This window comes from Schistocerca americana, chromosome 7 (assembly GCF_021461395.2).
Source record: "Schistocerca americana isolate TAMUIC-IGC-003095 chromosome 7, iqSchAmer2.1, whole genome shotgun sequence".
NCBI lineage: Eukaryota > Metazoa > Arthropoda > Insecta > Orthoptera > Acrididae > Schistocerca > Schistocerca americana.
In genome coordinates this window covers 220153548-220178919 of record NC_060125.1, presented here as the reverse complement: position 1 = coordinate 220178919, position 25372 = coordinate 220153548, and the positions used below count along the sequence as shown (strand labels likewise).

The window sequence follows — 25372 nt, the reverse complement described above, 5'->3', positions numbered from 1 at the left end:
TTGTTGATGGACACACAAGAAAGAGTAAAACTTTACTGGCTTTAGGAAGAAATCCTTTGACGAGCTAGGTACATAAAAGATGTAGGGCCTATGGCCCAGTGGCAGTCCGACATGATGAAATTTTAAAATAAATTGTATGCTGTTGATGGCAGCTTTGTTGTTGTTGTTGTTGTTGTTGTTGCTGTTCTGGAGGTGGTGGGTGGTGATGATACAGTTTGTTTCTGCCATCACGCTTCCATATAGCTGCATGCATAAAAACAACGAAACTACAAATATTTCCTTACTTGGCAATTTTTTTCTTTGAGATTCATTGTATTTTGAAGGTGGTGTATGTTGTAAGTCTTCATGATAAAATTAAAATGGGTGTTAGTTAAGAAAGGTTCACCCACTATCCCTTTTTTTAAGTACTCCAGTTACCGATGGATTGCGATTTGAACATTTGGTTTCAAGAAACATGCAGTCTGCAGTTCTGGTAGAACTCCACTGCTTTGAGTAGTGGGAACTCAGTCAATTTTTCTTGAGCGGAATGAAGCATTTTCATTTTACGTGTGAGATATGGAATTAATGTTCTCTCGTGAAAACTTTACCAAACATACCACAATATCATAACTTATTTCACAGCGTAACTAATATTTTCCTGGCATATGTGTCTTGAGAGCCACAAGTGATTACCATATGGCATAGGCAGCACTGAATACTAGCCTGTCACCTCTTAGAGATCCCTGGAGATGTACTTTTGGTCTCTTAGAGGTAATATTTATGGTGGTTTCAGAATTAATAGAGATCATTTGTTTGTGTGCAGAAATCATACTATGAAGAAGGAAGAACAATACATGTAAAATCAATTGCAAAGGGTTTAGAGATTTGAATTACAATGTGCGAGAGAAAGTATAATTCACTTAAGTAGAGTAAAATATGTGATAGAAGCAACAACTTTTAATTAGTAAAAAATTAGTAACTAATCATTACTTATAGTTGAATGTGTGCCATTCATTTTCCTGAAAAGTGATATTGTGACAATATTTATGTAGAATATGTTGTGTGTTTTCTTTATCTTTAACCTTTCTGTGCTATTGCTGATTTTTGTTGCATACCTGGCTGAAGTCATTCTTTTCCGTTCCCTACCTTGCTGAATTATTTTTGCTACTGTCTGGACGCATTTTACACCATTTCAGCGCTCCTCTCATTAGAGTCTGAAATATCCTGCTTAGTAGGCAACAGATTTCCCTTAATATTCCTTATAGGTTACCTAAATGACCACCTTGGTGCGCAGAAAAGAATTATATTCTTGTTTTTCACTTCATTCCATCAAGAGTACTGATGAATGCAAATTGGTGCACAGTATTCTTCCCTCAAGCTGCCCAGCTTGATGACTTGTGTGAATAGATTATGGAGCACACAGGCTCAAGAAATATATTTGAATTAAGTTAACTGGAATTATGTAAATTGAAATGTTAAATGGTCAGTGAGTTTTGTAACACTATTTGGTGAAACAGAACAGTCAGTTAAGGTCATGTCACACTTCTGCTGACTGAAGCAAAATGTTAGACACAACCTTAAATATAGTTTGTCTTGCGGTCCTCTCATGCTCTGAGCATATCGAAAGCTATAATAAATAATTAAACTTCTGATAAAGTGAATAAAGTTGACTGTTTCAGTCACTATGTGCCAATGAAATTTGCATGATTAATCTCAGCAAAATGCTTTCATCACCTGATGCCTTATTGTTGCCTCACATTAATCTACATCATTTACGTGGGTAATGTTTGTCTTTGTATTTAAAGAGTGCACAGACATTGCTTCAATATCATGAAAGTATTTTCCATCACAGTGAGTTCACACTAGAATGTCACTTGCAGTGTGTAATGGGTCACTTATGCTGGGTAACTTATGTTAGATATTTCTTTTTTTTTAGAGCCTCAGGGTGCTCCTACATTCCCCTCTTATCAGCTACCCATCATTACTGTTTTATCACAAAAATGTACTGCTCTGTTTTGTATTTTGTTTTATTCTGTTGCCTACATATTTTATATTTTTTGACATACTTTTTCCTCTTATTATTTACATGCCATTTTTCGATTTTTAAATATTTTTGTTACTTAATTTTTTTGTTTGTTTTGATTATTTTTTGTTGATTTTGATTGGTGATGGGTGTTCCTGGGAAGTTCAGTATGAGAGATCAATGTGATGAATGAGTGGTAGTGTTTGGCTGCACTTAGGACCAATCGCCATTGCTGCCCAAGATTGCAGGTGACCCTGAGGTGATGACAGAGGACTCTTTAGATGGTGGTCCACCGTCCGTAGGCTCTGGAGATACAACCACACCCTCTGCAACACCAGTTGCCAAGAAGGTCAGTTTCTGTGTCTTTGGCAAATGGTGATGTTCCATTACCTGCATGCATGAAACCTTTCCTGCTCAATATCAGATTTTTAAGTAAATTTTTGTGTGATTTGAAAATTATTTTCTGTAAATTGTAATTGATTGGTTGCTTTCTCTATGTTTTCATATTTATGGCAGTCAATTTTTTATGGCTATGGTATAGAATTTAACTTTGTCCTCATCATAACAACTTTATGTAGTTTGAAGAAAGAAGTGAACAATGAACAAAAAAATACCATTTGCACTGAGAAGGCCTCAGATTTTGGTTTAGAAGCATTTTTCTTATTATGGGAAGATTTGTCACATCATTCTTGTCAGAGACATTTGTGTGATTGATATTTAGACAAATATCATCTTTTTCTGAAGCCTTATGGTTTGATTCTAGAAATCCCAGGGTAAGAAGCTGGTGACTGGTTACATCCTTTATTCGGGAGATGTTCGGCGAGCAGTCCAGGCAAATCATCCTGATTCAAGTTTTGGTGAGATCAGCCGAATAGTTGGAAATGAGGTAAGTAATTTAGAGCTGTGATGCATTTTGATGGTTTTAATATTATAATGAGTGCACACCTGCTGGTTTCTCTATTTTGTATAATTTCTTTACTCAGTTGTTTAACAGCGTGTTGGATTGAAGGGGTGACGTGTAAGTGAAGAGTGAGTGTGGTTGAGATAGACAAGGTTTGGGCATTTTTAGGGACATTAAGTTATAAGATTAAGTTTATAAAAATGAAAAATGCAGGCTGGAATAGTGGCAATATTATGAAAAGGATAGATTGCTACTCACCCTATAGCAGAGATGCTGGTTTGCAGATGGGCACAACAAAAAGACTACTAAACACACAAGATTTTGCCCTGAAAGCTTTCTTCTGTAATAGACAACATACACACACAGATTCATGAAAAGGCAGCTTACACACACATGATAACTGTCTCTAGCTGCTGATGCCAGCCAGAGACAGTGGTCATGTGTGTGTGAGCTGTATTTGTGTGAATGTATAAATGTATGTTGTCTGTTTCAGAAGAAGAGCTTCTGGTCAAATGATAACATGTTTAGTAGTATTTTTGTTGTGCCTGTCTGTGACTTAGCATCTCTACTATAGGGTGAGTAGCAATCTGTCCATTTCATGATACTTTCAAGATTTTTCTCATGTTTCACAAGTAGGCTTGTACTTTGTATTGGGTACAGTTGGGCATGCTGAGATTGGTTTGCTTTGCCAACTAGATGTGGCGTGATCTGGTAGGTGATCACCTTAGAAATGTAACTTTTGTCATTTTGGACCTAGATCCACAAAGGAGTTAGGAAGGAAGCTTGTCCTACTAGCTGTATCCCAATGACAGAGAGTGAGTATGCAATTTTGAGTGATGCCCTGAGGTGGCAGCGAGCAGCCATATGGAATTGCTCTCCTACAATCCATAGTGGTTATGCATAGTGAGTGTATAGAGCGCAGATTGTCGGCAGTTTAAGTTTCAAGGCAACAATCTATCTCTTCTAAGCCAGTGCTCTTAGTTGGCACTTAGGCCACAATGAATTATCCCAGAACAATACAAGAAAATGTTTTTAATGAGATATTTGAGATGATAATTAGACTGATTTGTGATAAAATTTAAATCTCTTAGTCCCATCCCCCACAGCTTTTCTTAAACTTCGGTTACATGGTAAATCAGTCAAATCTAAAGGCCATGAATTACACTAAATACCTAGGAATTACAATTATGAGTAACTTAAATTGCAAAGAACACATAGAGAATGTTGTCAGGAAATCAAATCAGAGACTGTGTTTTATTGACAGAACACTTAGATTGATTTTGTTTCAGCCACGAAAATAAATCATTTACAAAAGATCATTACTATTGTTACAATTTTGTAAGACTGTAATACTGATTATACAAGTTATCAATAATTTCTCAGTTAGTGGCATTAATGCGGTGGAGGTTATAGATTCCTCCCATAGTCCACATGTGTAGTGCTTTGTTCCATAAATCACTGATGATAAATGTCAGACATAACGTAACAAATGCTAAATATCTCAACCTGCAGTAGTCCACAAATTGCTTCATTACTCACTTCGTAACAGATAAATGAATTAATTGACAGCGTGACACAGTGGTAACTACATAAGGGCTACTATGGTGTTGCACAGCATCATCATCATTATTATTATTGCTACTACTGCTACTGCTACTATTAGTGGCCATGGTCAAACACAAAGCATTAACAACCTGAAGTCCTTCAATTTCCGCCAGTTTCGAAATAAGTAGTGCTGCAATAAAGTGATTTACAAACAGTAAGTATAGTGCACACATTTTAACTTGGTTAATTTTAAATGGGGTTGCTATGTGCAGATCAAACAAGTGCTGCAATGGAGAGAAGTAATGCAGGGACAGTAATAAACAGGAGCTCCAGCAATGTTTGCATTTCTTATCATGTAAGAAAAGACTTCTATTGAGCAAATGTTGCTAGCATCAGGTTCTTTCTCCTTGAACCAAGTTAGGAAGCACCCATCATTAATTTGCTGTCTTATTGCACAAGACCACTAGATTCTGTCAGCAGCAAGGCTGAAAAACTAACTCTGATAACCCCTCAAGGTTAACTACTTATCAAGCATTTAACAACCCCTAATGACAAGTAGCCACTTGACAATGTGACCACCACTTACTTTGCAACAATGATTAAAATATTTGATTGTTAATCACAGCCATTGCATCTGTCCACTCGATTTCATCAGGTTTCTGAAGTCAGTTGAAAGGTAGTAAGGTAGCCAAAAGTGTGTTCTGTCGATGTTTGGCGAGTAGATTTTTTTGTCTATACAGTTACATTTCCATGTTAAATAATGCTATAGGTGTTTGAGATTGTGGCTTTATTTATGGTTTAGAATCGTGGCTTCTAAAATAAAACACTTTATACTAGACCTCAAGCTGAAATGCAAAATTAGATAGAAGTTGAACTGAAGTTCATCGTGGAAAGACATTGCTGCTATGTACAGTGTTGGATGTGCCAACTGTTTATGACCAAACTGTAACACATACCTTCCAATGTTGCAGACATCTTCCAGGAGTACATACTGCCATTGCTTGCCATCATTTCACAAAATAAAAATTTTAGGACGTTTCATAGTGATAATACTACTGTATATGTGCACACTCAAGAACAAAGTTTTTTTAGGAAAATGAATGTCTCTTTGGATTTAACAAAGTATAATCATTATACTAAATTTAAGATACTCTGAATAATCTGGCAGTTTCACTAATCTGGTACTCACATGTGCAAGGAATGTCCGAATTAGTAAGTGTCTAACTGATAGCCAGAGAGAAGTAAATAGATCTCATGAGCCATTTTTGTGCCAAGTGTGAGAAATGCTGAAGAAGGAAATAAAAAGTGTGTGTGTGTGTGTGTGTGTGTGGGGGGGGGGGGGGGGGGCAAATTAATTTATTCCAGAAGGGGTGGGTGGCATGATGTAAAAAGTTTAAGAATTCCACCATAGAAAATGATTGTATCACCATATAGCGGAGATACTGAGTCACAGACAGGCACAACAAAAAGACTGTTATAGAGTGAGCTTTTGGCTAACTAGAGCTTTGTCAAAAATAGACAACACACACATACATGTGCACGCACGTTCTCTCTCTCTCTCTCTCTCTCTCTCTCTCTCTCTCACACACACACACACACACACACACACACACACACACACGCACACACGCATGACCACAATCTCTGACTACTGAAGCCAGACTGGCTTCAGTAGTCTTACTGTGTGTAAGTTGTGTTGGTATAAGTGTGTGTGTGTGTGTGTGTGTGTGTGTGTGTGTGTGTGTGTGTGTGTGTGTGTGTGTTCCAAAGAAGCCCTAGTTCGCCAAAAGCTCACTCTCGTAAGAGTCTTTTTATTGTGCCTAGTGCCTATGTGCAACTCAGTATCTCCACTATATGGAGTGTAGCAACTATCCTTTCCATAGTATTGTTACATTCCATCCTGAATTTTCCATAGAAAATGATTGGGACTGTTTGGAACAGTGGGTGAACTCTTATCAGTCAAGAGCCCCTCAGTTTGGTAGTTGTACAGGATATAATTACATAGTGTATGCAGATGGAAATGACATACTTGAGAAAACTAGTGAATTATCTTCCTTTCTGAATTTAGACCAGATAGATACTCAGGTCCCCAGGCTGAAAAACCCGCGTGTAGTGAGGACAAGGGTGGAGAAAGATTAAGGGGAATGTTTCAGATAGAGTAGGGGGTTCAGGGATAGTACATTGGTAAACTCTCCACCAGATTCAGTCCAGAGATGACTTGGGAAGAGTGAGAAATGTTAAGAAAAAGATAATTGCAAGGTGCAAGTAAGATTTAGGGGAAAATGGGAACGAGGGGAGGGAGGAGAACAAAGATCTAAAAGGAGTCAACATATGATCATAATAAATAAAAAGCATGTATAAAACGTAATGAAATCAGAGTTCAGGGAAATTAGTATGAAGTGGAAGGATCTAAATAGTTTGTGCGGAGTGACAGGAACTTAGAGCTTGGAGTCATGCTGTAGAAAATGTTTAGTAATTGCATACTAAGTGTTCCCAAGGCAAACAGTTCTTTGCCTGTTCATGTACCCAGCCAGTTTAGTAACTGTTGCTCCTATACATTGAAGAAATTCTGGAAGTTAAATATTATGTTTTCTTATTGTTTTATGTTACTTTTCAAACTCTCATAGCTTTTGGTTTTTTGCAAATAGTAAAGTCATAAATTTATTTTTCTTCATGTTGCTTGTGATTTCTCTTTTAATTTTTCCTCATGTGTTTGCTCGTTTAGTCTTCTGTCATCTCCATTTTTATTAACACTCTTAAATTTTTTTGATGCCACTATTTATGTATGTATGCTTTGTTTATAGTTGGAAACATTGTTTTCTGAAATAGCAGTATTTATACATAACACACAGACAGGTATAATATGAAATTTAATCTCAATGAAATAAGTCCTCTGTTGACATAAACTTTCCAAGAAATGAGTTGTTCTTGTGGCCTTCATTGTGAAGATAGATTTGATGTAGCTTTCAATGCTAATCTATCTTTATGATCCTTTTCATCTCAGCATAATTACTGCAGCCTACATTTTTTGAACCTGCTTGTAGTACACACACCTTGCTCTCTGCAATTTTTTATCGCCACGCTTCACTCCATTATGGAACCAACAATTCCTTGATGCCCCAGTATGTGTCCTATCAGCTGCTGTTCCCTTATTTGTCAATGGCCTTCCAAATTTGGTAACACCGATTCCTGTCCGGTCACAGAAGTTAAGCAACATTAGGCTCAGCTAGTACTTGGATGAGTGACAGTCCGGGGATATGGCAGTTGCCATTGGTTTTAAGGGCACACAAGTCACAGAATTAGCATACAATTGAAAGACTTGCACCAGGCCATGGTTCCACATGACAGTTATTTATTTATCCCTTCTTTCAGTGAAGTTGTCCTTTAAATTTATTTTCTCCACAATTTGATTCAATGCCTGTTCATTGGTTACCTGGTCTTCAGAATTCTTGTGTAGTGCCCCATTTCAAACACTTGTCCTATTGAGATACCTCCAGAAAAACTACCCAACTTATTTATTTATATTCTCTCTCACGTTTTCTTGACACAGTTAATTCATAGTGTGTTTCCTAGTGTTCTGAAAAGTTGTTTGCATGCTTTACACAATATTTTGATGACTGACCCAACTTTATTCTTCAGGTGCTGTGGGTTGTGCTGTTACATGTACTGGCTACCTTGATTTTAACCAGACCATGAACTGTTGTTGACCTCACGCCAATGTTTATAGCCGAGTTTGATTCTCAACATCCACTATGCCCTTTGATGGTCTTTTTGTCTTCTAGAGCTTGTACTGATGTTCCATGAAACACAGATTCTAGCAGCATTTTCTAGCTCTGTTGGAGGTGCTGGCTAGCAATAATTTAATAACTTGAATAACAAATCCCATGCATTATTTAAATTGAAATCTTGGTGCCTGTTTATTAGATTTTCTGAAATCTTTATTTTTATAGACACTGTAATAGTGCTGTCCCAGAAACTTCACATTTGCTCAGTGATAATGGTCAGCATTACTACTCTAATTAATGGGGACAGTGGTTTCAATTTAAGTAACACTTGGGGGTCTGACACTTAATTTATTAAAATCCCACCAGTCATCACACCAATCAGAATTGGGAAACACTGAGAGAATTTGCATTTCATGGAATATCAGCATAAGCTCTGAAAAACAAAAGAGCACCAAAGGGCATAGTGGAAGTCAGGAATTGAACTTGGCTATAAGTCGCAGCTTGAGGCCAACAATAGGTTATATTTGATTGGAGTCCAAGCAGGGAGTGCACATAACAGCAAAACTTGCAGTACCTGAAGAAGATGCTCCGTTGGTTTTCAAAATATTGTGCTGGAAATGGAAGCAATAGCTCGGCAGAACACCAAAAGCACACTATTATGTTTTCTTACAGTTTATTTCTCCTTTCTTTTCAGGAAGTTTTTTTGTGGTATTTCCAGTTTGATTTTATATTCTCCTACTTATGCCATTGTCAGTTATTTTGCTACCCAAATAGCAAAATATGTGTATTAGAATAATTGGATTGATAAAAAATCTACTCAACAAGTGGTGGCAGGAGAACACATAAATAAAATGTGTTATAGTTTACTAGCTTTGGAGCCAGTGGCTCCTTCTGGTGGAAAGGTTGAAGGGGAAAGAAGAAGGGTGAAGGAATGATGACATTTAGGAAAATGTGATAGTTTTCTGAAAACTCTATCCCTTTTCTTAAATCTCACCAGTCCTTTTCCTTCATGCCACTTCCTTCCCCTTCAACCATTCTGACAGATGAAGGAGCCACTGGCTTCAAACCTAGAAAACTGTAATACATTTTATTTGTGTGTTCTCCTACTGCCGCTTGGTGAGTAGATTTTGTATCTATCTAATTACTTACATTTTCAAAAATTGATTACCTTCATTAAAACATATAAACTACTACCAGAATATTGTTTCCTTACCTGAGTCATTAACATCACTTAATTTAATCTGTTTACTCTGCCTTACTTTGTTTACCTGTTTTGAATTTTGTCTGATAATGTGAAACCATTTGGTGACTGTTTTCCAGTGGCGTAATCTTCCAGCCCAGGAGAAGCAGGTGTGGGAAGAAAGAGCTGCAAAAGTTAATGAAGAAACTGCAGCAAAGTTAGAAAGTGAAAATTGCCCTTCACCAACTCCAGCAGGAACAGGAAACAGTGGAAATGCAGGACCAGATACTATCTATGAATGCTTGTGGGATAACTGTGACTGGCAGTTTGAGGATCAGACAGACTGTATTGACCACTGTGTTAATGAGAGTTCAGGTCATGTGCAGGCCCATTTTGCTTCTGCACCACAAGGTAGATTTATTATCATGTTTGTTAGTAATAACATTCTTCTCTCAGTTGTTCCAGTTATAGTGTGGAAGTAAATGTACTGCTGGCAACTTATAAATGTATATGAAGGGAGGGATGGGGAATCTGTTACCAAGTGCAATGGCACGAATAGATGCAAAGTAAGAACTCTTATGTCGTTGCTCCAGTTTATGTTGGAATTCACTTAGAGGAGTGCCATTTGTACTGGGGGTTCTTTCTAGATTACACAAATCCCCTGCTGCATGTTCAAAAGCTTCACTGTGATAGGTCTTCTGACCATTTAATCCTGCCACACAAATCTACAACAGGATCCAAATGAGTGGGTTACACTTTTTTGTTAACAGATCCCTTTACAAAATGTAATGAGGCCAAGAAGCCTGACAATTTTGGTGGCCTTGGCACGGATAAAAAAGAGAGAAAAGTTTCCTGCTGGGAAAGTTACATAACAAAATTTTTCCAGCATATGTTGGTGAATGCTGTAGGTTCTGATAGTGTAGCGGTGTATACATCTAATCTACACTTCAATCGTTCAGTGCATCACTGTATTTTCAGTTGTTAGCTTTACACCTTCCATTATTTATATTTCACCCAGGACTTTATATTAGCACATTTATAAGTCACTGCAAGTTTGATAAAGATGAATTGTCCAGTCAAAGCATCATCACACTTAACCTTATTTATTTGTGGCATGTAGGACTAAAATTGCAAGTTATGTTTTTCTCTCCACATGTGTGTTACATTTTCTTAAGAATTTCAACTAAATTATTATGTTGTCAGGAAGCTTATAAAAATCCTGCTATAGTTCATTGTTTCAATAAGGCGAATTCTAGTCAAAGCCCCTCAGTAGTCACTTTACTTGATGAAACTTGAAACACTCATTTTGCTGGCAATTACATGTAGTTCTATCACCACCTTCACATTTCTGTGACAGATAACAATTGAGATGTTTAAATTTTCCCACCTATGCATTGCAAATGTTTTGAGTGAAATGCCCAGTCGATGCGCTGTTGTTTTCACGTCAATTCTACCAACATTGAGAGTTGTTTAGTTCTCGGGGTTTTGTAAAATTCCTGGATTCGTGTCTCGTCGCTGTGCAGCCTGTGAAAAGGATTGCAAAAGACTCCCAAATAAATTACAAAGTACAGTGCAGTTTTAATACCAATATATTTCCAGGACTGTGGTGTCTGAGCCTGGTGAACTGTACCGGTTACATCACATGTACCCAAAGTTGACATCAAACGACACAGAGTTCACAACAAGCAACAAACGAGTGAGCCTACAATACATTTGCTCGCAACCCTGGCCAAAAAACGAGTGCCCCAAGGTGCCTGCGTGACCTCTATTAGACTTCTGTTAACAATTACCTACAATGAAAATTACAATTTTATGTAAAATCACAATTAAAAGTTAAACCGAATATGAGCTTCACATTGCTAAAAATTTACAGTCTCAGTGCTGAACAAGGTGAACCTATTTTCAACTTAGTTACGAGTTAATATAACATTTTCTGACTAATTATGTTACAGGTAACAATAACATTTCTAAATTTGTTTATAACAAATCAACTAGTGCCTGAATTTTAGTGCTAACATATATCGGAGATTCAATTAACGTGCTTTATTTATATGTTCTATTTAATTTGCTGTAGTAATTTTATAATGATGGGTCTACTGGTACATCCTGACCATGTGCTACATTTCTTTCGATTAGTTACAGTATTAATTTCACATTTATATTGTGTTTCTCACATAAGAACAATGATAATCAGCAAAGCATTGTTTTCAAATTATATGTATACAGAAATAGTGGTTATTTTTGCATGTAATTTGGAAACAGGTCATTTTACAATTGGACAATTAGGACTAGTGTTTATCTTTAATGCTCTCCGAGGGGTTCTGATAGTTAGCAATGAGATACAGTAATATTTCACAATCCAATTCATTCACGGACTCACTCTCATAGTTAGTACAACAGTTCAGCCTTTTGTAACTTCCTGAATCACACGTATATTACTGTTAAAGGTTAGTCTGGATTTTAACTTATATGTTTTACTTTTATATTTTAATGTCTTATTTGCAGATACCGAATATCAGTGTCAGTGGCGAGGTTGTGTGAGATTAAGGAAAGGAATGCCTCCGTTTCCAAGTGTTTTGCGCTTGGCAAGGCACGTGAAAGAGATTCACTTGCTCAAAGGAAATGGCCGCGCTGTTCCTCTTCAAGAACGTAGCAAGTATGTATTGATATGCCATTATATTGTTCATTTATATCTTACATTGCTGTTATAGTTTGTTTTCACTGGAAGCGAATATTGTTGGAGCAGTTACGTGTGGGAACTAAAATTTAAGACAATTTAAAGGATTCTAATTCTCCATGTTTGTACTTTCTGTGAGGAATAGATCATACACTTTAGCAAAGCATTTAAATGCTGTTTAAGGTAGGTGAGAAAGTTGATAAGGACTCAGTTTCTTTTTTATTTTCTTCTTTACAAATGAAGTTACAGTTTGTGATTTGCATGTATAATATACAGAATGTGGTCAAAAATTATACTAGTGTACCATTTGACAAGAAACTATGAATAACATCCAACTCAGTAGTAGCTGAGCCTCCGTTCTTTCTGTGATTCCCAATGGCTGTTACAGGAACTTTATGTTTTCGAGGACATCTGCACCACCGCAAACAGCTACCACTGCTGACACTACTGGTTGGTCATGCTATTGGTCTCTGTAATTTGTTGTGTAGCTGTATTAAACCTTTTGCTTGAAATAACATTGTGTGGAACTATGGCTGCAAAGAATGTGCACCATCATATTCACCTGCATATAAATGAGTCCATTGCTTGCTTATCCTAATGCATATGTGTAGGAGATGTCATTGAAGTGCAACTGTTACCCGCTTTCAGCATCCAAGTTTCATGCAAGTGCACAACTTTTATTTCTGTTTAGTGTAAAGTGAATGCCGTTATCCTTTCTTTTGTTTGAAAATTTCACAAGATTTGAGTAAACTTGTTCTGTAAAGGGACAATTTGAAACTTTGACTCCACATTTTAAATTCATTTTTGAGCATACCTTGTTTCTTTCAAATTTCATCTTTTCCCTAAAATTTGAAAAACTTATTTTAGTGAATTGTGGAAACAAAGTGTGATTGAGTCAGAGATTGAAACTTCCGGGGAGATTAAGTGTACTGGACTAGGACTTGAACCAAAGTCGTTGCCTTTTGCAGACAGTTTTTACCAAGTAAATTATATGGGCATTCCTCATAGCAAACGTCACAACTTCAATTTGTCAGTCCCCTTTACAAATTTTACAAACTTTGCAGAAGCTCTCTGAAATACCATGCTGAAACACACAGTTGCAAGGAAATGATTTGTTCTAAATTGAGAGGCTGTTAGTTTGTGTACAGATGTTGTTTTCAGTTGTGTACTTCTGATGAAAAGAACCCATAGTTAACAAAACATGTGAAAATCAATTACAGTTACACATTTGCGTGTTATGACAAACTGGGAGTCCATAACAGTTTTGCCTTTCCTTATTACGAGGAATTACATTAACATGTGTTTTAATGCTTTCAAAGCATGAATATGCAATTTAAATTGTATACAAAGCAGTAGGTGACGGTAATTTTACAGTTCTATTGTAATATTCCATTCCTGCGAACCTTTCAATTGGAAAATGTTTTGCAGTGCCGATGCTAAAGAGCAAAACACTGCATGTGTAATTGTGTACTTTGATTGAATGCAGTTGTCAAGGTAGCATTCACTGGTCTGCTAAATGAGTAGATACAAGGGCATTTTTAAGGCAGTTTTCCAGATCGATTTGTTGCGTGGTTCTCCATTTCTGTACCATATACGCTAAATAATTATAGTTAGAATGTGAGAACATATGATACCGTATTTACTCGAATCCAAGCCACACTTTTTTTTCCGGTTTTAGTAATTAAAAAAAACCGCCTGCGGCTTAGAATCAAGTGCAAAGGAAGCGGTAGGTAACTTCTGCCATTGAATATATGTAGCGCTGCACAGGCATGCTTTGCAGGCTCAAAGATAAATACTGGTGCCAAAACCTCTGTGTCAGTAAAAAAAAAAAGTAGAAGACGAGCTTTTTTTCTCCACCCCGACTTTCGACCACAGCATTTTCATACATTATCCAACGAAGTAAATAGAAATTTCGTATTGTTCATCTTCGAATGTAGCAGCCTTTCAAAAATTCTTAGCAACAAAAATAAATTTCTTAACACAAAAATACCAACAATGCACAAGACTTTAGGATTGTTGCATGAGTTGATACGCTGGGGATCATTAAGATTTCACGTAACGCACCTATTGCATTGTGGAATTTTGTGAAGTGTTTTTTGGTGTTATTGAACCATAATGAAGCACTTTCATTATAGTGCCAAATTCGAGAGGAGAGTTACTTCTTTTGCGGGACAAAGTTCTAATCGTGCTGCAGGTCTGCGATACGGGATTGATGAAAGCAGCGTCAGGCGATGGCGACTGAAGAGAGACAAATTATTTGAATGTTCAAGTAGCAGGAAAGTATTTAGTGAGCCAAAGTGTGGCCGATCTCATGCACTAGAAGTAATTTTAAATGAATTTGTTAAGGAACTGTGTCAGAAATTCCTGGCTGTGAATGCCGAAATTTCAAAAATGAAGGCACATGAAATTGCTAGAAAGCAAAAAATCGAAAATTTTAAGGCTAGTCACAGTTGGATTGATCTGTTTATGAAGCACTGGGGTTTTTAACTTTGGAGGTGAACTTCAGTTGCACAGAAGCTGCCGAAAAATTATAAAGAAAAACTTGTGGAATTTTAGTGCTTCACAATTAGGCGGTGCACAGAAAAGCAATACCTTCTTGGTCAGATTGGAAATGCTGACCAAACTCCCGTATATTTTGACATGCCATCAAATTATACGGTTGATGCCAAAGGTAAGAAAGACGTGTTCCTACATCGGGGTAAAAAACAGCGGATGTCCAAGACTTTACTGAAATCGGAAATGTTTCCAAAAACTGTAATTGTACGACAAACGAAACTGGGTGGTTTTCGGAGGACATGGTGCTGGAATGGATTAGGCGTGTGTGGAATTGTCGTCCTAGCGCAACGCTTGGTTGACGCAGTCTGTTGGTGTTAGATGCATACGCAGGCCATACAACACCTGCAGTTAAACAAAAATTAGAGGAAAGCAGAACGGACTTGGCAGCAATTCCTGGTGGGATGACATCAATTCTGCAACCACTTGACGTCTGTTCGGATAAACCAATTAAGGACAAGCTTAAACGCATGTACATAGACTGGCTCGAAAAGCGACAGACAACCGACACCAACAGGACATGTAAAACGCACAAGTTTGTCGCAAGTGTGCCAGTGGATTTATGATGCATGGAAGTGTGTTCAAAATCAGACTGTGCAACAGGCATTTAAAAAATGTTCGATATCCAATGCACTAGATGGTACGGAGGACGATCCTCTGTATGAAGAAATGAGCAACAAAGAATCGAGTGATAGTGATTCAGAATCATGACTGATATTTTAAACATTTTGTATAAGATGTATTACAAACCTAATAAAATTTTGTTTTAAATTTCAGCATTTAATTTCTAAGTTATTTTCATTCTTATTTTATGTGTTGCTACTCTGCATCGCACAGGATAGAAAAGCATGGAGAGCTGCATCAAACCAGTCTACGGACTGAAGGCAACAACAACACACTCTGCATTTGAAGTCCTCACTAAAAATCTACTACGAAAATCCGACTGGCAAAACTGTTTGGGATGTATGTCAATACGGCCAACTCTACATTCTGAATTTTTTCCTGCCTGTGACAAGAGATGGTTGCTAATAGGAACTTTTATGAATCGTGAATCACATGCAGTATTCTCTTCACCATAAAAATAATACAAATGTAAACATTATGCCATGTATTCTTTCGTGTTTGCTGCTATTTCAATTAAATCCTGTCTGCCTAATAAACTGCAAAACTAGAGTGAGACAACAGCAAATGCGGAAGAATATACATATCATGTCATTTTTATATTCGTATTATTCTTAGGCTGAATAGTGATTGTCAGAAATGAAGCACGGCAAGTGACTAGATTTTTGAGTATAATATGACTTAATTTCTGTGCAGAATGTAATGTACTAAAGAGGCGTCTGCAAAGATTTTCAAATGGAGAAAAATTTTCACTAAATTCTCATTCAGAACATTTTCTATCATACACAGTTTATTATTTGGTTCTTGTTGATCATTATCAAAGGAAGCAGTAGTGTAATTAACAACAAATAGCAGTCTCTTGCCATTGTTTCGCTGATGAGACAATCTCTCTCTCTCTCTCTCTCTCTCTCTCTCTCTCTCTCTCTCTCTCTCTCTCTTTCTGTCTTTTAAATTGTAAGCGGCGGTAGCGCGCACGAAAGCAAGCCATGCCGCAAGCAGCGACAGGTTGTAAAAACCCATTATCAGAATGCGATAAACAATGCATGACACAGTACAATAATGCATTTTCAGTTAAGAGTGACATAAACACCTATAACAAAGAGAACGGCACTTATCAGATCAAAGCAAAATAAGCAATCGATTCAAACCAGACAAAGCACATGAAAAAGGAAGGGTACCCATATAAATATGGATGGAGTGCCTGACACATAACAATGGCTACCTGGTAAACCTTAACTGCTAAGCTTACGACTCGAACCAAACTACTGTAGCTGTATCTTAGCCATTCGACCTAAATTGTGTCTCATGTTACAATGGACCAACTTTGTTTCTATTTGGAGGTGCGGTCCAAAACTTTTCTGTCCCCTTAAATTTGAGTCTCAAATTTCAGGCGCAGCTTAGATTCGGGGAAAAATTTTTTTCCCATGATTTCGAGTCTCATTTTTCCGGTGCAGCTTAGATTCGAGTAAATACGGTAGCTGCATCATTAAGTAATACAAATATGTATTGATTTTTTGCATATTGTAGTGAGGTTGAGAAGCATATGCTGGTGGTAACAAAAATTCGCTCATGATGCTCAAATACTGACAACAAGTGAGTTTACATTAATAAATAAAATACACTTCCAAGTCCTTGATTTTTTGTAATCATCCAGACTTGAGGACTGTTATCTAGAAGCTGAAGACTGAGATGAAGAGAACAAAGGAGATAATTGATTATGAGTGTCACACTCGTCAAACACAGCAGTATTTCAACCATTTCTAATCCCGTTTTTCTACTCACCAAATTCTTCCCAACTCATATTTATTTTACACTAATGAAATGTTGGGCATCATCTGACATCGAAGCTGTAGTGAAAAATCGCAATGTTGGGCATAGTCTGACATTGGATCCAGAAGGGTTAACACTGTCAGGCTGGAGACCTGATAGTTTTTCATCAGTAGTACACATGGGGTACGGTCTACAGTCACACAAAGGAAACACTGCTTGTTAAAAGCTCGTAAGGGTGTCGGGGAAAGGGAGGGGGGGGGGGGGGGGGCGCAGCAGTGTGTGTATGTGTGTGCGTGTTTGTTTCGGGAGAAGGAGTTTTTTTTTTTTAAAAAACAAAATTTGCAACACAGGTCATTATCCTGCTCAATGGTTATCAACTTACACTCCCATGCCAAAAAGGAAGAATGTGAGAAAACATGAAGATCGCAGACTCCTCATCAATCTAATGCGCCATGCCTTGAAAGTAGTTCTGAAAATCATCCATCAGACATTGTTTGAAAAAGTGAGAAATTATTTGGTGAGACACAGCCGTGAGTATAGGAAAGGCTAAGGTACAAGAGAAGCAAGAGTTGGATTAAATGTTCTGTTGCAAAACCACTATGATTAGAATAAAAATATAGGCCTTTGTTCTCTTCTTATTGTTGTGGCTTCACAACCCTGTGTGGGTCTTTGCCTTCTTAACAATTTCCTTCCATTCTGCCCTCTCATTTTCTTTCCTTCCCATACTCTGATTCCTAGGGCTACGGTGCTTTGTTCCAATTGTCCAGCCATTGCTTACATTGTCTTCCTTTTAATTTTCTTCCTATTGGTTTCCTTGGGTAAACCTCCTTCCAGTTCTTGTGCCCTCCATTCTTAGGAAGTGTCCCAGCCAGGCTATTCTTTTAATTAGCCTCACAATGTCAGATCCTTGTATGAGATGATGAAACTCATAATTGGTCCTTGCTCTCCAGGTACCATCATTATTTTGGATTCCTCCATAAATTTTGTATGGTATTCTTCGTTCAAATACTCAAGTGTTGGTTAGCATCCATACTTCACATCTATATGTAACCATTAGCCTAATCATAACCTCATATATAGTCTTTTTGAGCTGTCTGTTTACCATCCTAGATGTAATTAGCTTTTTACATGTAGGATAACACCCATTACCACTCAAGATGTGGGCTTTTATTTCAATGGACATGGACTTTACGTTATTAATATTAGCCCCTAGGTATTAAAAATGCTGAAAATGAGAACCTGCTGCTGACCAGTTATTCAGGTTATTGTCAATGTTCTGTGGAATTTCATGTATTTAGATTTGGATTCATTAATTTCCAGTCCCCTATGCTGTGCAACTATTTTCAGTTCTGCCACTACTTTCTCCAATGACACCCATTGTCTACAAATAACTGCAGTGTTATTAGCATATGCAGTCAGCTGTGTGCCCCTTATACTTATGTGTTCAAATATTTGCAGTTTTTGTATAACTGATTCTGAGGCCAAATTGAAAAGCATTTTGGAAAGAGCATCACCTTGTCTAACTCCTTTATTGATATGGCAACAGTTGGTTAATTTCCCATCCATCAAAATATATTTGGGTGGTATGACAAGCCGATTTATATCTTCTAACATTTCCTATTTAGACTGTCAAAAGACACAATCCTGAAAGAAATCAAAGAAGAAGACAATGAAGATCTAAACACATTTGTTTTTGCTGATGACATCGTGATTTGGGGAGAGACGGAAATGGAGGTTCAGAGACGACTAGATTACTAGAACACAAAATTTAAAAAATTCAAGTTAACTGTGAGTAGGGACAAGACAGTGGCAATGAAGATGAGCAGGACACCCAAACCATGTCCCATCACACTGGAGGGGGAGAAGGTTGAATGTGTCAAAAGCTTCAATTATCTGGGTAGCATCATATCATGCAATGGAAGTTCCAAACTAGAAGTCTTATACAGAATAACAAAAGGATATAGCTTCTTCCACCAAGTACGAAATTTAATCTGGGACAAGGAAGTCACTGAAAGAGCCAAACAGACCATGTGTAAAACTTATCTCCTGCCAGTCATGATGTATAGTCTAGAGGCCAGTGTCATAAATAAAAGAGAAGAGAGTCAATATAATGGAAGGAAACATTCCACGTGGGAAAAATTATATATAAAAAAACAAAGATGAGGTGACTTACCGAACAAAAGCGCTGGCAGGTCGATAGACACACAAACAAACACAAACATACACACAAAATTCAAGCTTTCGCAACAAACTGTTGCCTCATCAGGAAAGAGGGAAGGAGAGGGGAAGACGAAAGGAAGTGGGTTTTAAGGGAGAGGGTAAGGAGTCATTCCATTCCCGGGAGCGGAAAGACTTACCTTAGGGGGAAAAAAGGACAGGTATACACTCGCACACACACACATATCCATCCACACATACAGACACAAGCAGACATATTTAAAGACCAAGAGAGTCAAATGCATGTGAAATGAAGTTCCTTAGGTCAGCTCTACAGAAAACTAGGAGAGACAGAGTCATAAATGATTATGTAAGGAGAGACCTGCAGGTGACATTGACTACAGAGGAGAGGGTGAGTGCTTTGAGATTGAAGTGGTTCGGTCATGTGAAGCGAATGCACCTGACTCAAACTCCACGTCAGTATTTGGAGATGGAGGTACCAGGAAGAAGACTGATTGGGTGGTTAAGGAAGATCTCAAGAGGAGAGGAGTAACATTGAATGTAGCAGAGAGGGAAAAGCTATACCAGGACAGAAACTAATGGAGACATATTGTTACCAAAGTTCTCTGGAAGGAATTCCTGATGATGATGATGACTATCGAAGATCTGCTTGAAATGCTTGTAGATATTGTTGAGTTTCATATTATATTCATATGCTATTTCCTGTATTTGCCTCAGTACTAATATTTACTCCCAGGTTGATCTGTTATGCCTAAACCACATGAATAACTTCCACGTATGGGACTAATCTATTGTAGAGGATTCCAGATAAAACCTAACATGCAACGTTCGACAGAGTGATCTTATTTCTGTAAAAGTAGGCTCTTCCATTTTTGGCTTTACTGTATGGTATATCCATTGCTCCCTATCAGTGCAATCACCCCCGAGTATTTCTTTAAAATATTCCCTCCATCTGCTCATGACTTTCCTCTTTTGTCAGCATGTTTCCGTCCTTATCCTTGCAGCCTATTATTTTACTTGTGTCCTTCTCTTAACTACTTATAAAACTCTCTACTCTCATTCCTATTATAATGCTATTCATTGTCTTTTATCTTTCTTTTTAAGGCTTCTCTTTTCTTTCTTCTGCATACCCTTGTTGGTCTATCCACTTTTTAATTATACAGTCTGGTTAATTCATGTATTTCGTTGAAGACATTTTAGTCCTGCTTCTTCTGTTGAACCAGCTGTCTACATTCATCATCATACCACTCCTCATTTCTGGGTCTTCTGGATTCTCAAATTACATCCTTTGCTACAGTTATGATAGTATTCTTAATACTTTCCCATTCATTATCTATGTCATTACTGTGCTCCACTAGCTGTAGTTCCTGTTTCAGTTTATTCTGATATTCAAAAGCTCTTTATCTCTGTCTTCCATTATGTGTATATTGCATTTCACAATTCCCATAGTTTTCCATTCATATGCCATAGTAGTCCTTTGCCTCACTTTTGCAGCTACAGGGTTGTCACCGTCTGCCTTTGCTCCCCGAAACATGTGTACATTTTCAGTGTTGCCGGCCCACCTTTTGGATACCAGTGTATGGTCAATTTCATTGTATCATTCATTCCTGGAATTTTTGAGGTCCCTTTGTGAATATTTTTCTTGGAGAATGTGCTTACAGATTTAAAATCATTGGCAGGTACAAACTGGGCAACACTCAGCCCATTAGTATCTGTTTCCCCCATGCAAGCTTCCCTTAGCTTAAAGGGTGTGTAAAGGTTTTTCTTTTCTGAGATTTGCATTATAATCCCAGAGGATTATACTTGAATCATGTGTAAGTATTCTTTCACATACTTCATGCAGTTGATTGTAAAAGCTATTCACAAGATCATCATCTGATTCTTCTGTTGGAGTGTACATGTTTAAAAAAGTTGTCTTTTGGAATCTTCCAGTTATTCTGAGGGTGCATGTTTTTTCATTATATGGCATAAAGGCAAGGATAGATATGCACATATTTTTGCAACAATGAACCCAACATTAAGAGCTCCTTGTTTGTCACCTTTCCCAGAGTAATGTGATGTAAAATTTTGCTTTCGCATGTCTCCTTTAGCGTTCATCTGATTTCGTGGAGGGCAGCTAATTACAATCCATAATTCAATGATTCTTCAGCTACACTTTTCATTGCTCCTGGTTACAGCAGGGTACACACATTCCATGTTCCAATTTTAAGAGTCCTATTCATATCCTTGTTCCTTAGCTTATTTCATCTTCAGAGAACTATTTCTCCTGCTCTTATCTGCACAGACCATTTCCCACCGGGGTTGGACACCCAATCTTTCACAAGGTTGCTCAGGTTCCCAGAGTTTGCCAACTTGGAGATGAGAGAAGGGACTGAGTAGCAGAGGCTATGTGACTTTATCTTGCCTAAAGTCATGTTTCACACATCACTACCCATTTCAACCAAAGCCCTTTTTTTAATTGACTATGAAAAAGTCTGCGTTAGAGAACATCATCGTAAATATATGGAAATTTTGAAATGAGTGGGTGTGTCTCAAAAAGACATCTGCTTTATAGAGAATTTATATTTGAACCAGAAAGCACAAGTTAAGTTTGACAATGAGCTCACCAACTTGGTTAACGTCTGTAGAGACCTCTGACGAGGGTGCAAGCTGTTATTCTATTTTTATGTGGACAGTATTTTTCAGGAAGCACTTGGTTATGTAGAAAAAGGCATAAACATTAACAGAGTCATCATCAACAACATTCGAAGTACTGACGATACAGTATTGATTGCTGATATATGGTCTTCAACAAACTCTTCAACCCCTCGGGTCAAGAGATGAGTGGGTGTATAACTTTGGACGGGTGAGGCAGTGACATTTTCAGTGTGTCGGAGGCCGAGCTCCAAGAGCTGGTGAGTGTCTGTCTTGCGCCTGAAGGTGTGAGAGAAACAGCAGTGTCTGACATTACATTTTATCGACGTGGTTGTTACAGTGAGTATTTTCTCTTGTGGTGTGCAGGAAACAGGCTCGGTGAAGGTGGGCTGCTCACCGAGGCGTCAGTGAGAAATGCTGGACACAACACCCAAACAGCTTACACAGTTTGCGGCCGGTTAAGCACCCTGCCTGACGACGAAGCAGTGCAAGGGTGGCAGTGGGACCCCATGAGGTGGCCCACTGATGTGCTGCAGTTAACTCGAAGCCTCAGCTTGCTTGAAGAGGGATATGCACTGAGACCTGTACCCACAGCATCTTTTGGATGGCTGTTGTCTTGAAAGAGGATGCCCAGGGCTTTCTCAGCACACACAATGCACAGACAGGAAGGCTGTGCACATAAAGTCTGAGATGTGATACTCGGGTGCCTACCCAGCAAGTAGAAGATGACAGCTTGGAGTAGATCGGGCTAGGACCTTCACCAGAGAAAGGCCTCTTAGGTCTGAATCTTCTACCACAGAGCCTTTTCCAGAAAAGAAAAGAAACACACACACACACACACACACACACGCAAAATACAGGTGCGCATACGAAAAAACCACACCTCTTATCCACGTGACCGCTATCTCCGGTGTGTTTGTGTGTGTGTGTGTGTGTGTGTGTGTGTGTGTGTGTGTGTGTGTGTTTCCTGGTCTGAAGAACGCTATGGCCAAAAGCTCAGTGTATAATAGTCTTTTTTCATTGTGACTGGCTGCAACTCAACATGTCATCTTTGCAGTGAGTAACAGTTTTTTCTTTTTCGTAATATTGTTGGTATTCCAACTTGGACATTCCATTGTTTGAAAATATGAGATATGTTCAAAAAATTCTGGAAAATTCGTAATTTTGTGCCAATGGCATGGTGTGTTCGACCAAAATTTGGTTGGCATCCCTGCATCAACCTGCGTTTAATGTGTGGCTGCTGGTAGTTTCATTCTTGTATGTCTGTTACTTGTTGTCCAGAGCTGTTGTATTGAGTAGAACGTTGTGTGGCACATTTTGTGAATTTCAAGATGGCAGAGTTAGAGGAGCAATGTATCTGCATTAAATTTTGTGTGAAGTTCAAAAAATCCTATACAGAGGCACAATAAATGATGCAAGAAGCATATGGTGACGAGTGTTTAAGCCGTACTCGGTGTTACGAATTGTTCATATGGTTTAAAATCGGCCGGATGGAAGTTAAAGATGACCCTCATGCAGTGTGCCCTTTGGCGTATACCGACAGTGCTCATGTCAGGAACAGCAACAACATTGTGTGTTCCAATCAAAGACTGACTGTTCGAGAGATTGCAGAAGAATGTAACATTTCAGTTGGATCATGTCTTGAAAGCAGCATCTTGGAATGCATTGTGTTGCCGTCAAGTTCGCCCCACGGCCCATGAATCAAGACCAGAAAGACCTTTACCTTGCAATCTGTGAAGAGCTTTTGGATTGTGCAAATGAGAATGAGATGTTCCTTAAGAGATTCATAACTGGTGATGAGATGTGGTTCTATGGTCATGATGTTGAGACCAAGGTCTGACCTTTACAATAGGTCGGGAAAGGTTCTCCAAGACAATAGAAAGCTGCAGAATGAGATTTTCACTCTGCAGTGGAGTGTGCACTGATATGAAACTTCCTGGCAGATTAAAACTGTGTGCCGGACCGAGACTTGAACTTGGGACCTTTGCCTTTAGCGGGCAAGTGCTCTACCAACTGAGCTACCCAAGCATGACTCACGACCCGTCCTCACAGCTTTAATTCCGCCAGTACCTAGTCTCCTACCTTCCAAACTTGACAGAAGCTCTCCTGCATACCTTGCAGAACTAGCACTCCTGGAAGAAATCATTTGTCAAGGATACTGCAGAGACAGGCTTAGTCACAGCCTGGGGGATGTTTCCAGAATGAGATTTTCACTCTGCAGCGGAGTGTGTGCTGATATGAAAGCTCATCAGGTCAGGTCAAAGGTCAAAGCCATGCTGATAGTTTTCTTTGACTTTGAAGGATTAGTTAATCATGAATTCATGCCACATGGACAAAATGTTAATGAATGGTTCCATCGGGACGTTTTAAGACAATTTACGGTTCTTGCATCACGAAAATGCACCCATACATTCATCCTTGTTGGTGCGTGACTATGGCACAAAAATGGCGCTGCCTCATTCTCTGTACTCTCCAGACCTGGTCCCTGCAAACTTTTTTTAAATTTCAGAAGTTGAAAACCGTATTGAAAGGACGAAGATTTGCAACGATAGACAAGATAAAAAAAATTCATGGATGGCACTTTGCTGGATACAGCAAGAGGTGTACCACGACTGCTTCTGAAAGTGTAAATGGTATTGGGAAGGGTGCATCAATTGTGGAGGAGAGTATTTTGAAGGAGACCATGCACAATAAATGAAAGATTAGCATAGACAACATTTGTAACTGAGAAGATGATGATTTGATCTGATTTTCATGGAACATATGCACTGTGCCAGGATAACCACACACCGCTCGTTTTGATCACTCTCCGCCTTCTGTACATCCACTCCAAAACCTGTAGTATTTTTCTCCATGTTCTGACAGTTTCTCACTAGATGGTAGCACTAGACAGATACGGAATACAAATGTTAAATGCCTAGAATAGTGTATTACTTTAATGGGACATGTTCTGGAAGTCAAGTTCAGAATGTTGTTGATAAAAATGTGGGGCCAGACAATTGACTAGCCTACAGATGAGTTAATTTGAAGTCTAATAAACTGAGAAACCTTGTATAAATTGAGTTTCTAAATAAAATATTTGGTCTAGATGTATTTGAAATGATAGCGAATTTTTTTCATTTGTGTTCCGTTAATTTATGTGATCTCGGCAGACTTTCCAATAGCTTACAAGCTGATATGTGACATAAGTGTGTTGGTTTTGCACATCTAAAAATATGGCAATTGAAAAAATTAATTACATGAGAAATGTAAATTAAATGCAACTAAGCTACATAGTCACATGAACCTCCGTCTGTTTTACATTATCCACAACAATTGCAGAAGTGTTTTGTTGGCAGTCGTAAAATTAGTAGCTGAAACTTGTACAAGCATTATCGGTTTCCAAGTAATGAAGCATTATTGCTGAGAGAAGTGTCAAGGTATCTATGAACATTATTGCTAAGCTACTTTACAATTGATGAAAAATAATAATAGATACGCTGTATTAGATAGGATTGTATATACGTATAGAAGCTGTTAAATGTGCACGAGTAAATGTAAGCATATCATCGTAGAACCGGACACCTGTAGTGCGATAGGTCTACAT

General features: G+C 38.1%; 1 protein-coding gene across 13 annotated transcripts in view; it reads left to right on the top strand.

Moving 5' to 3' along the window:
* LOC124622653 (protein polybromo-1) overlaps positions 1-25372 on the top strand; it is a 336599-nt gene that overhangs the window by 297974 nt on the left and 13253 nt on the right. For 9 of the 13 annotated variants that reach the window (XR_006980668.1, XM_047148434.1, XM_047148436.1 and 6 more), the window contains 4 exons: positions 2220-2351; positions 2766-2888; positions 9494-9764; positions 11859-12009. Coding sequence is in view for 12 of the 13 variants with exons in the window: in XM_047148434.1 (XP_047004390.1) it covers positions 2220-2351; positions 2766-2888; positions 9494-9764; positions 11859-12009 (677 nt within the window). In the remaining variant the exon portion in view is untranslated. Of the gene's footprint in view, positions 1-2219; positions 2352-2765; positions 2889-9493; positions 9765-11858; positions 12010-12418; positions 12481-25372 lie in introns of all 13 variants that reach the window. The other 4 variants (XM_047148440.1, XM_047148439.1, XM_047148443.1 and 1 more) reach the window with 2 other exon arrangements.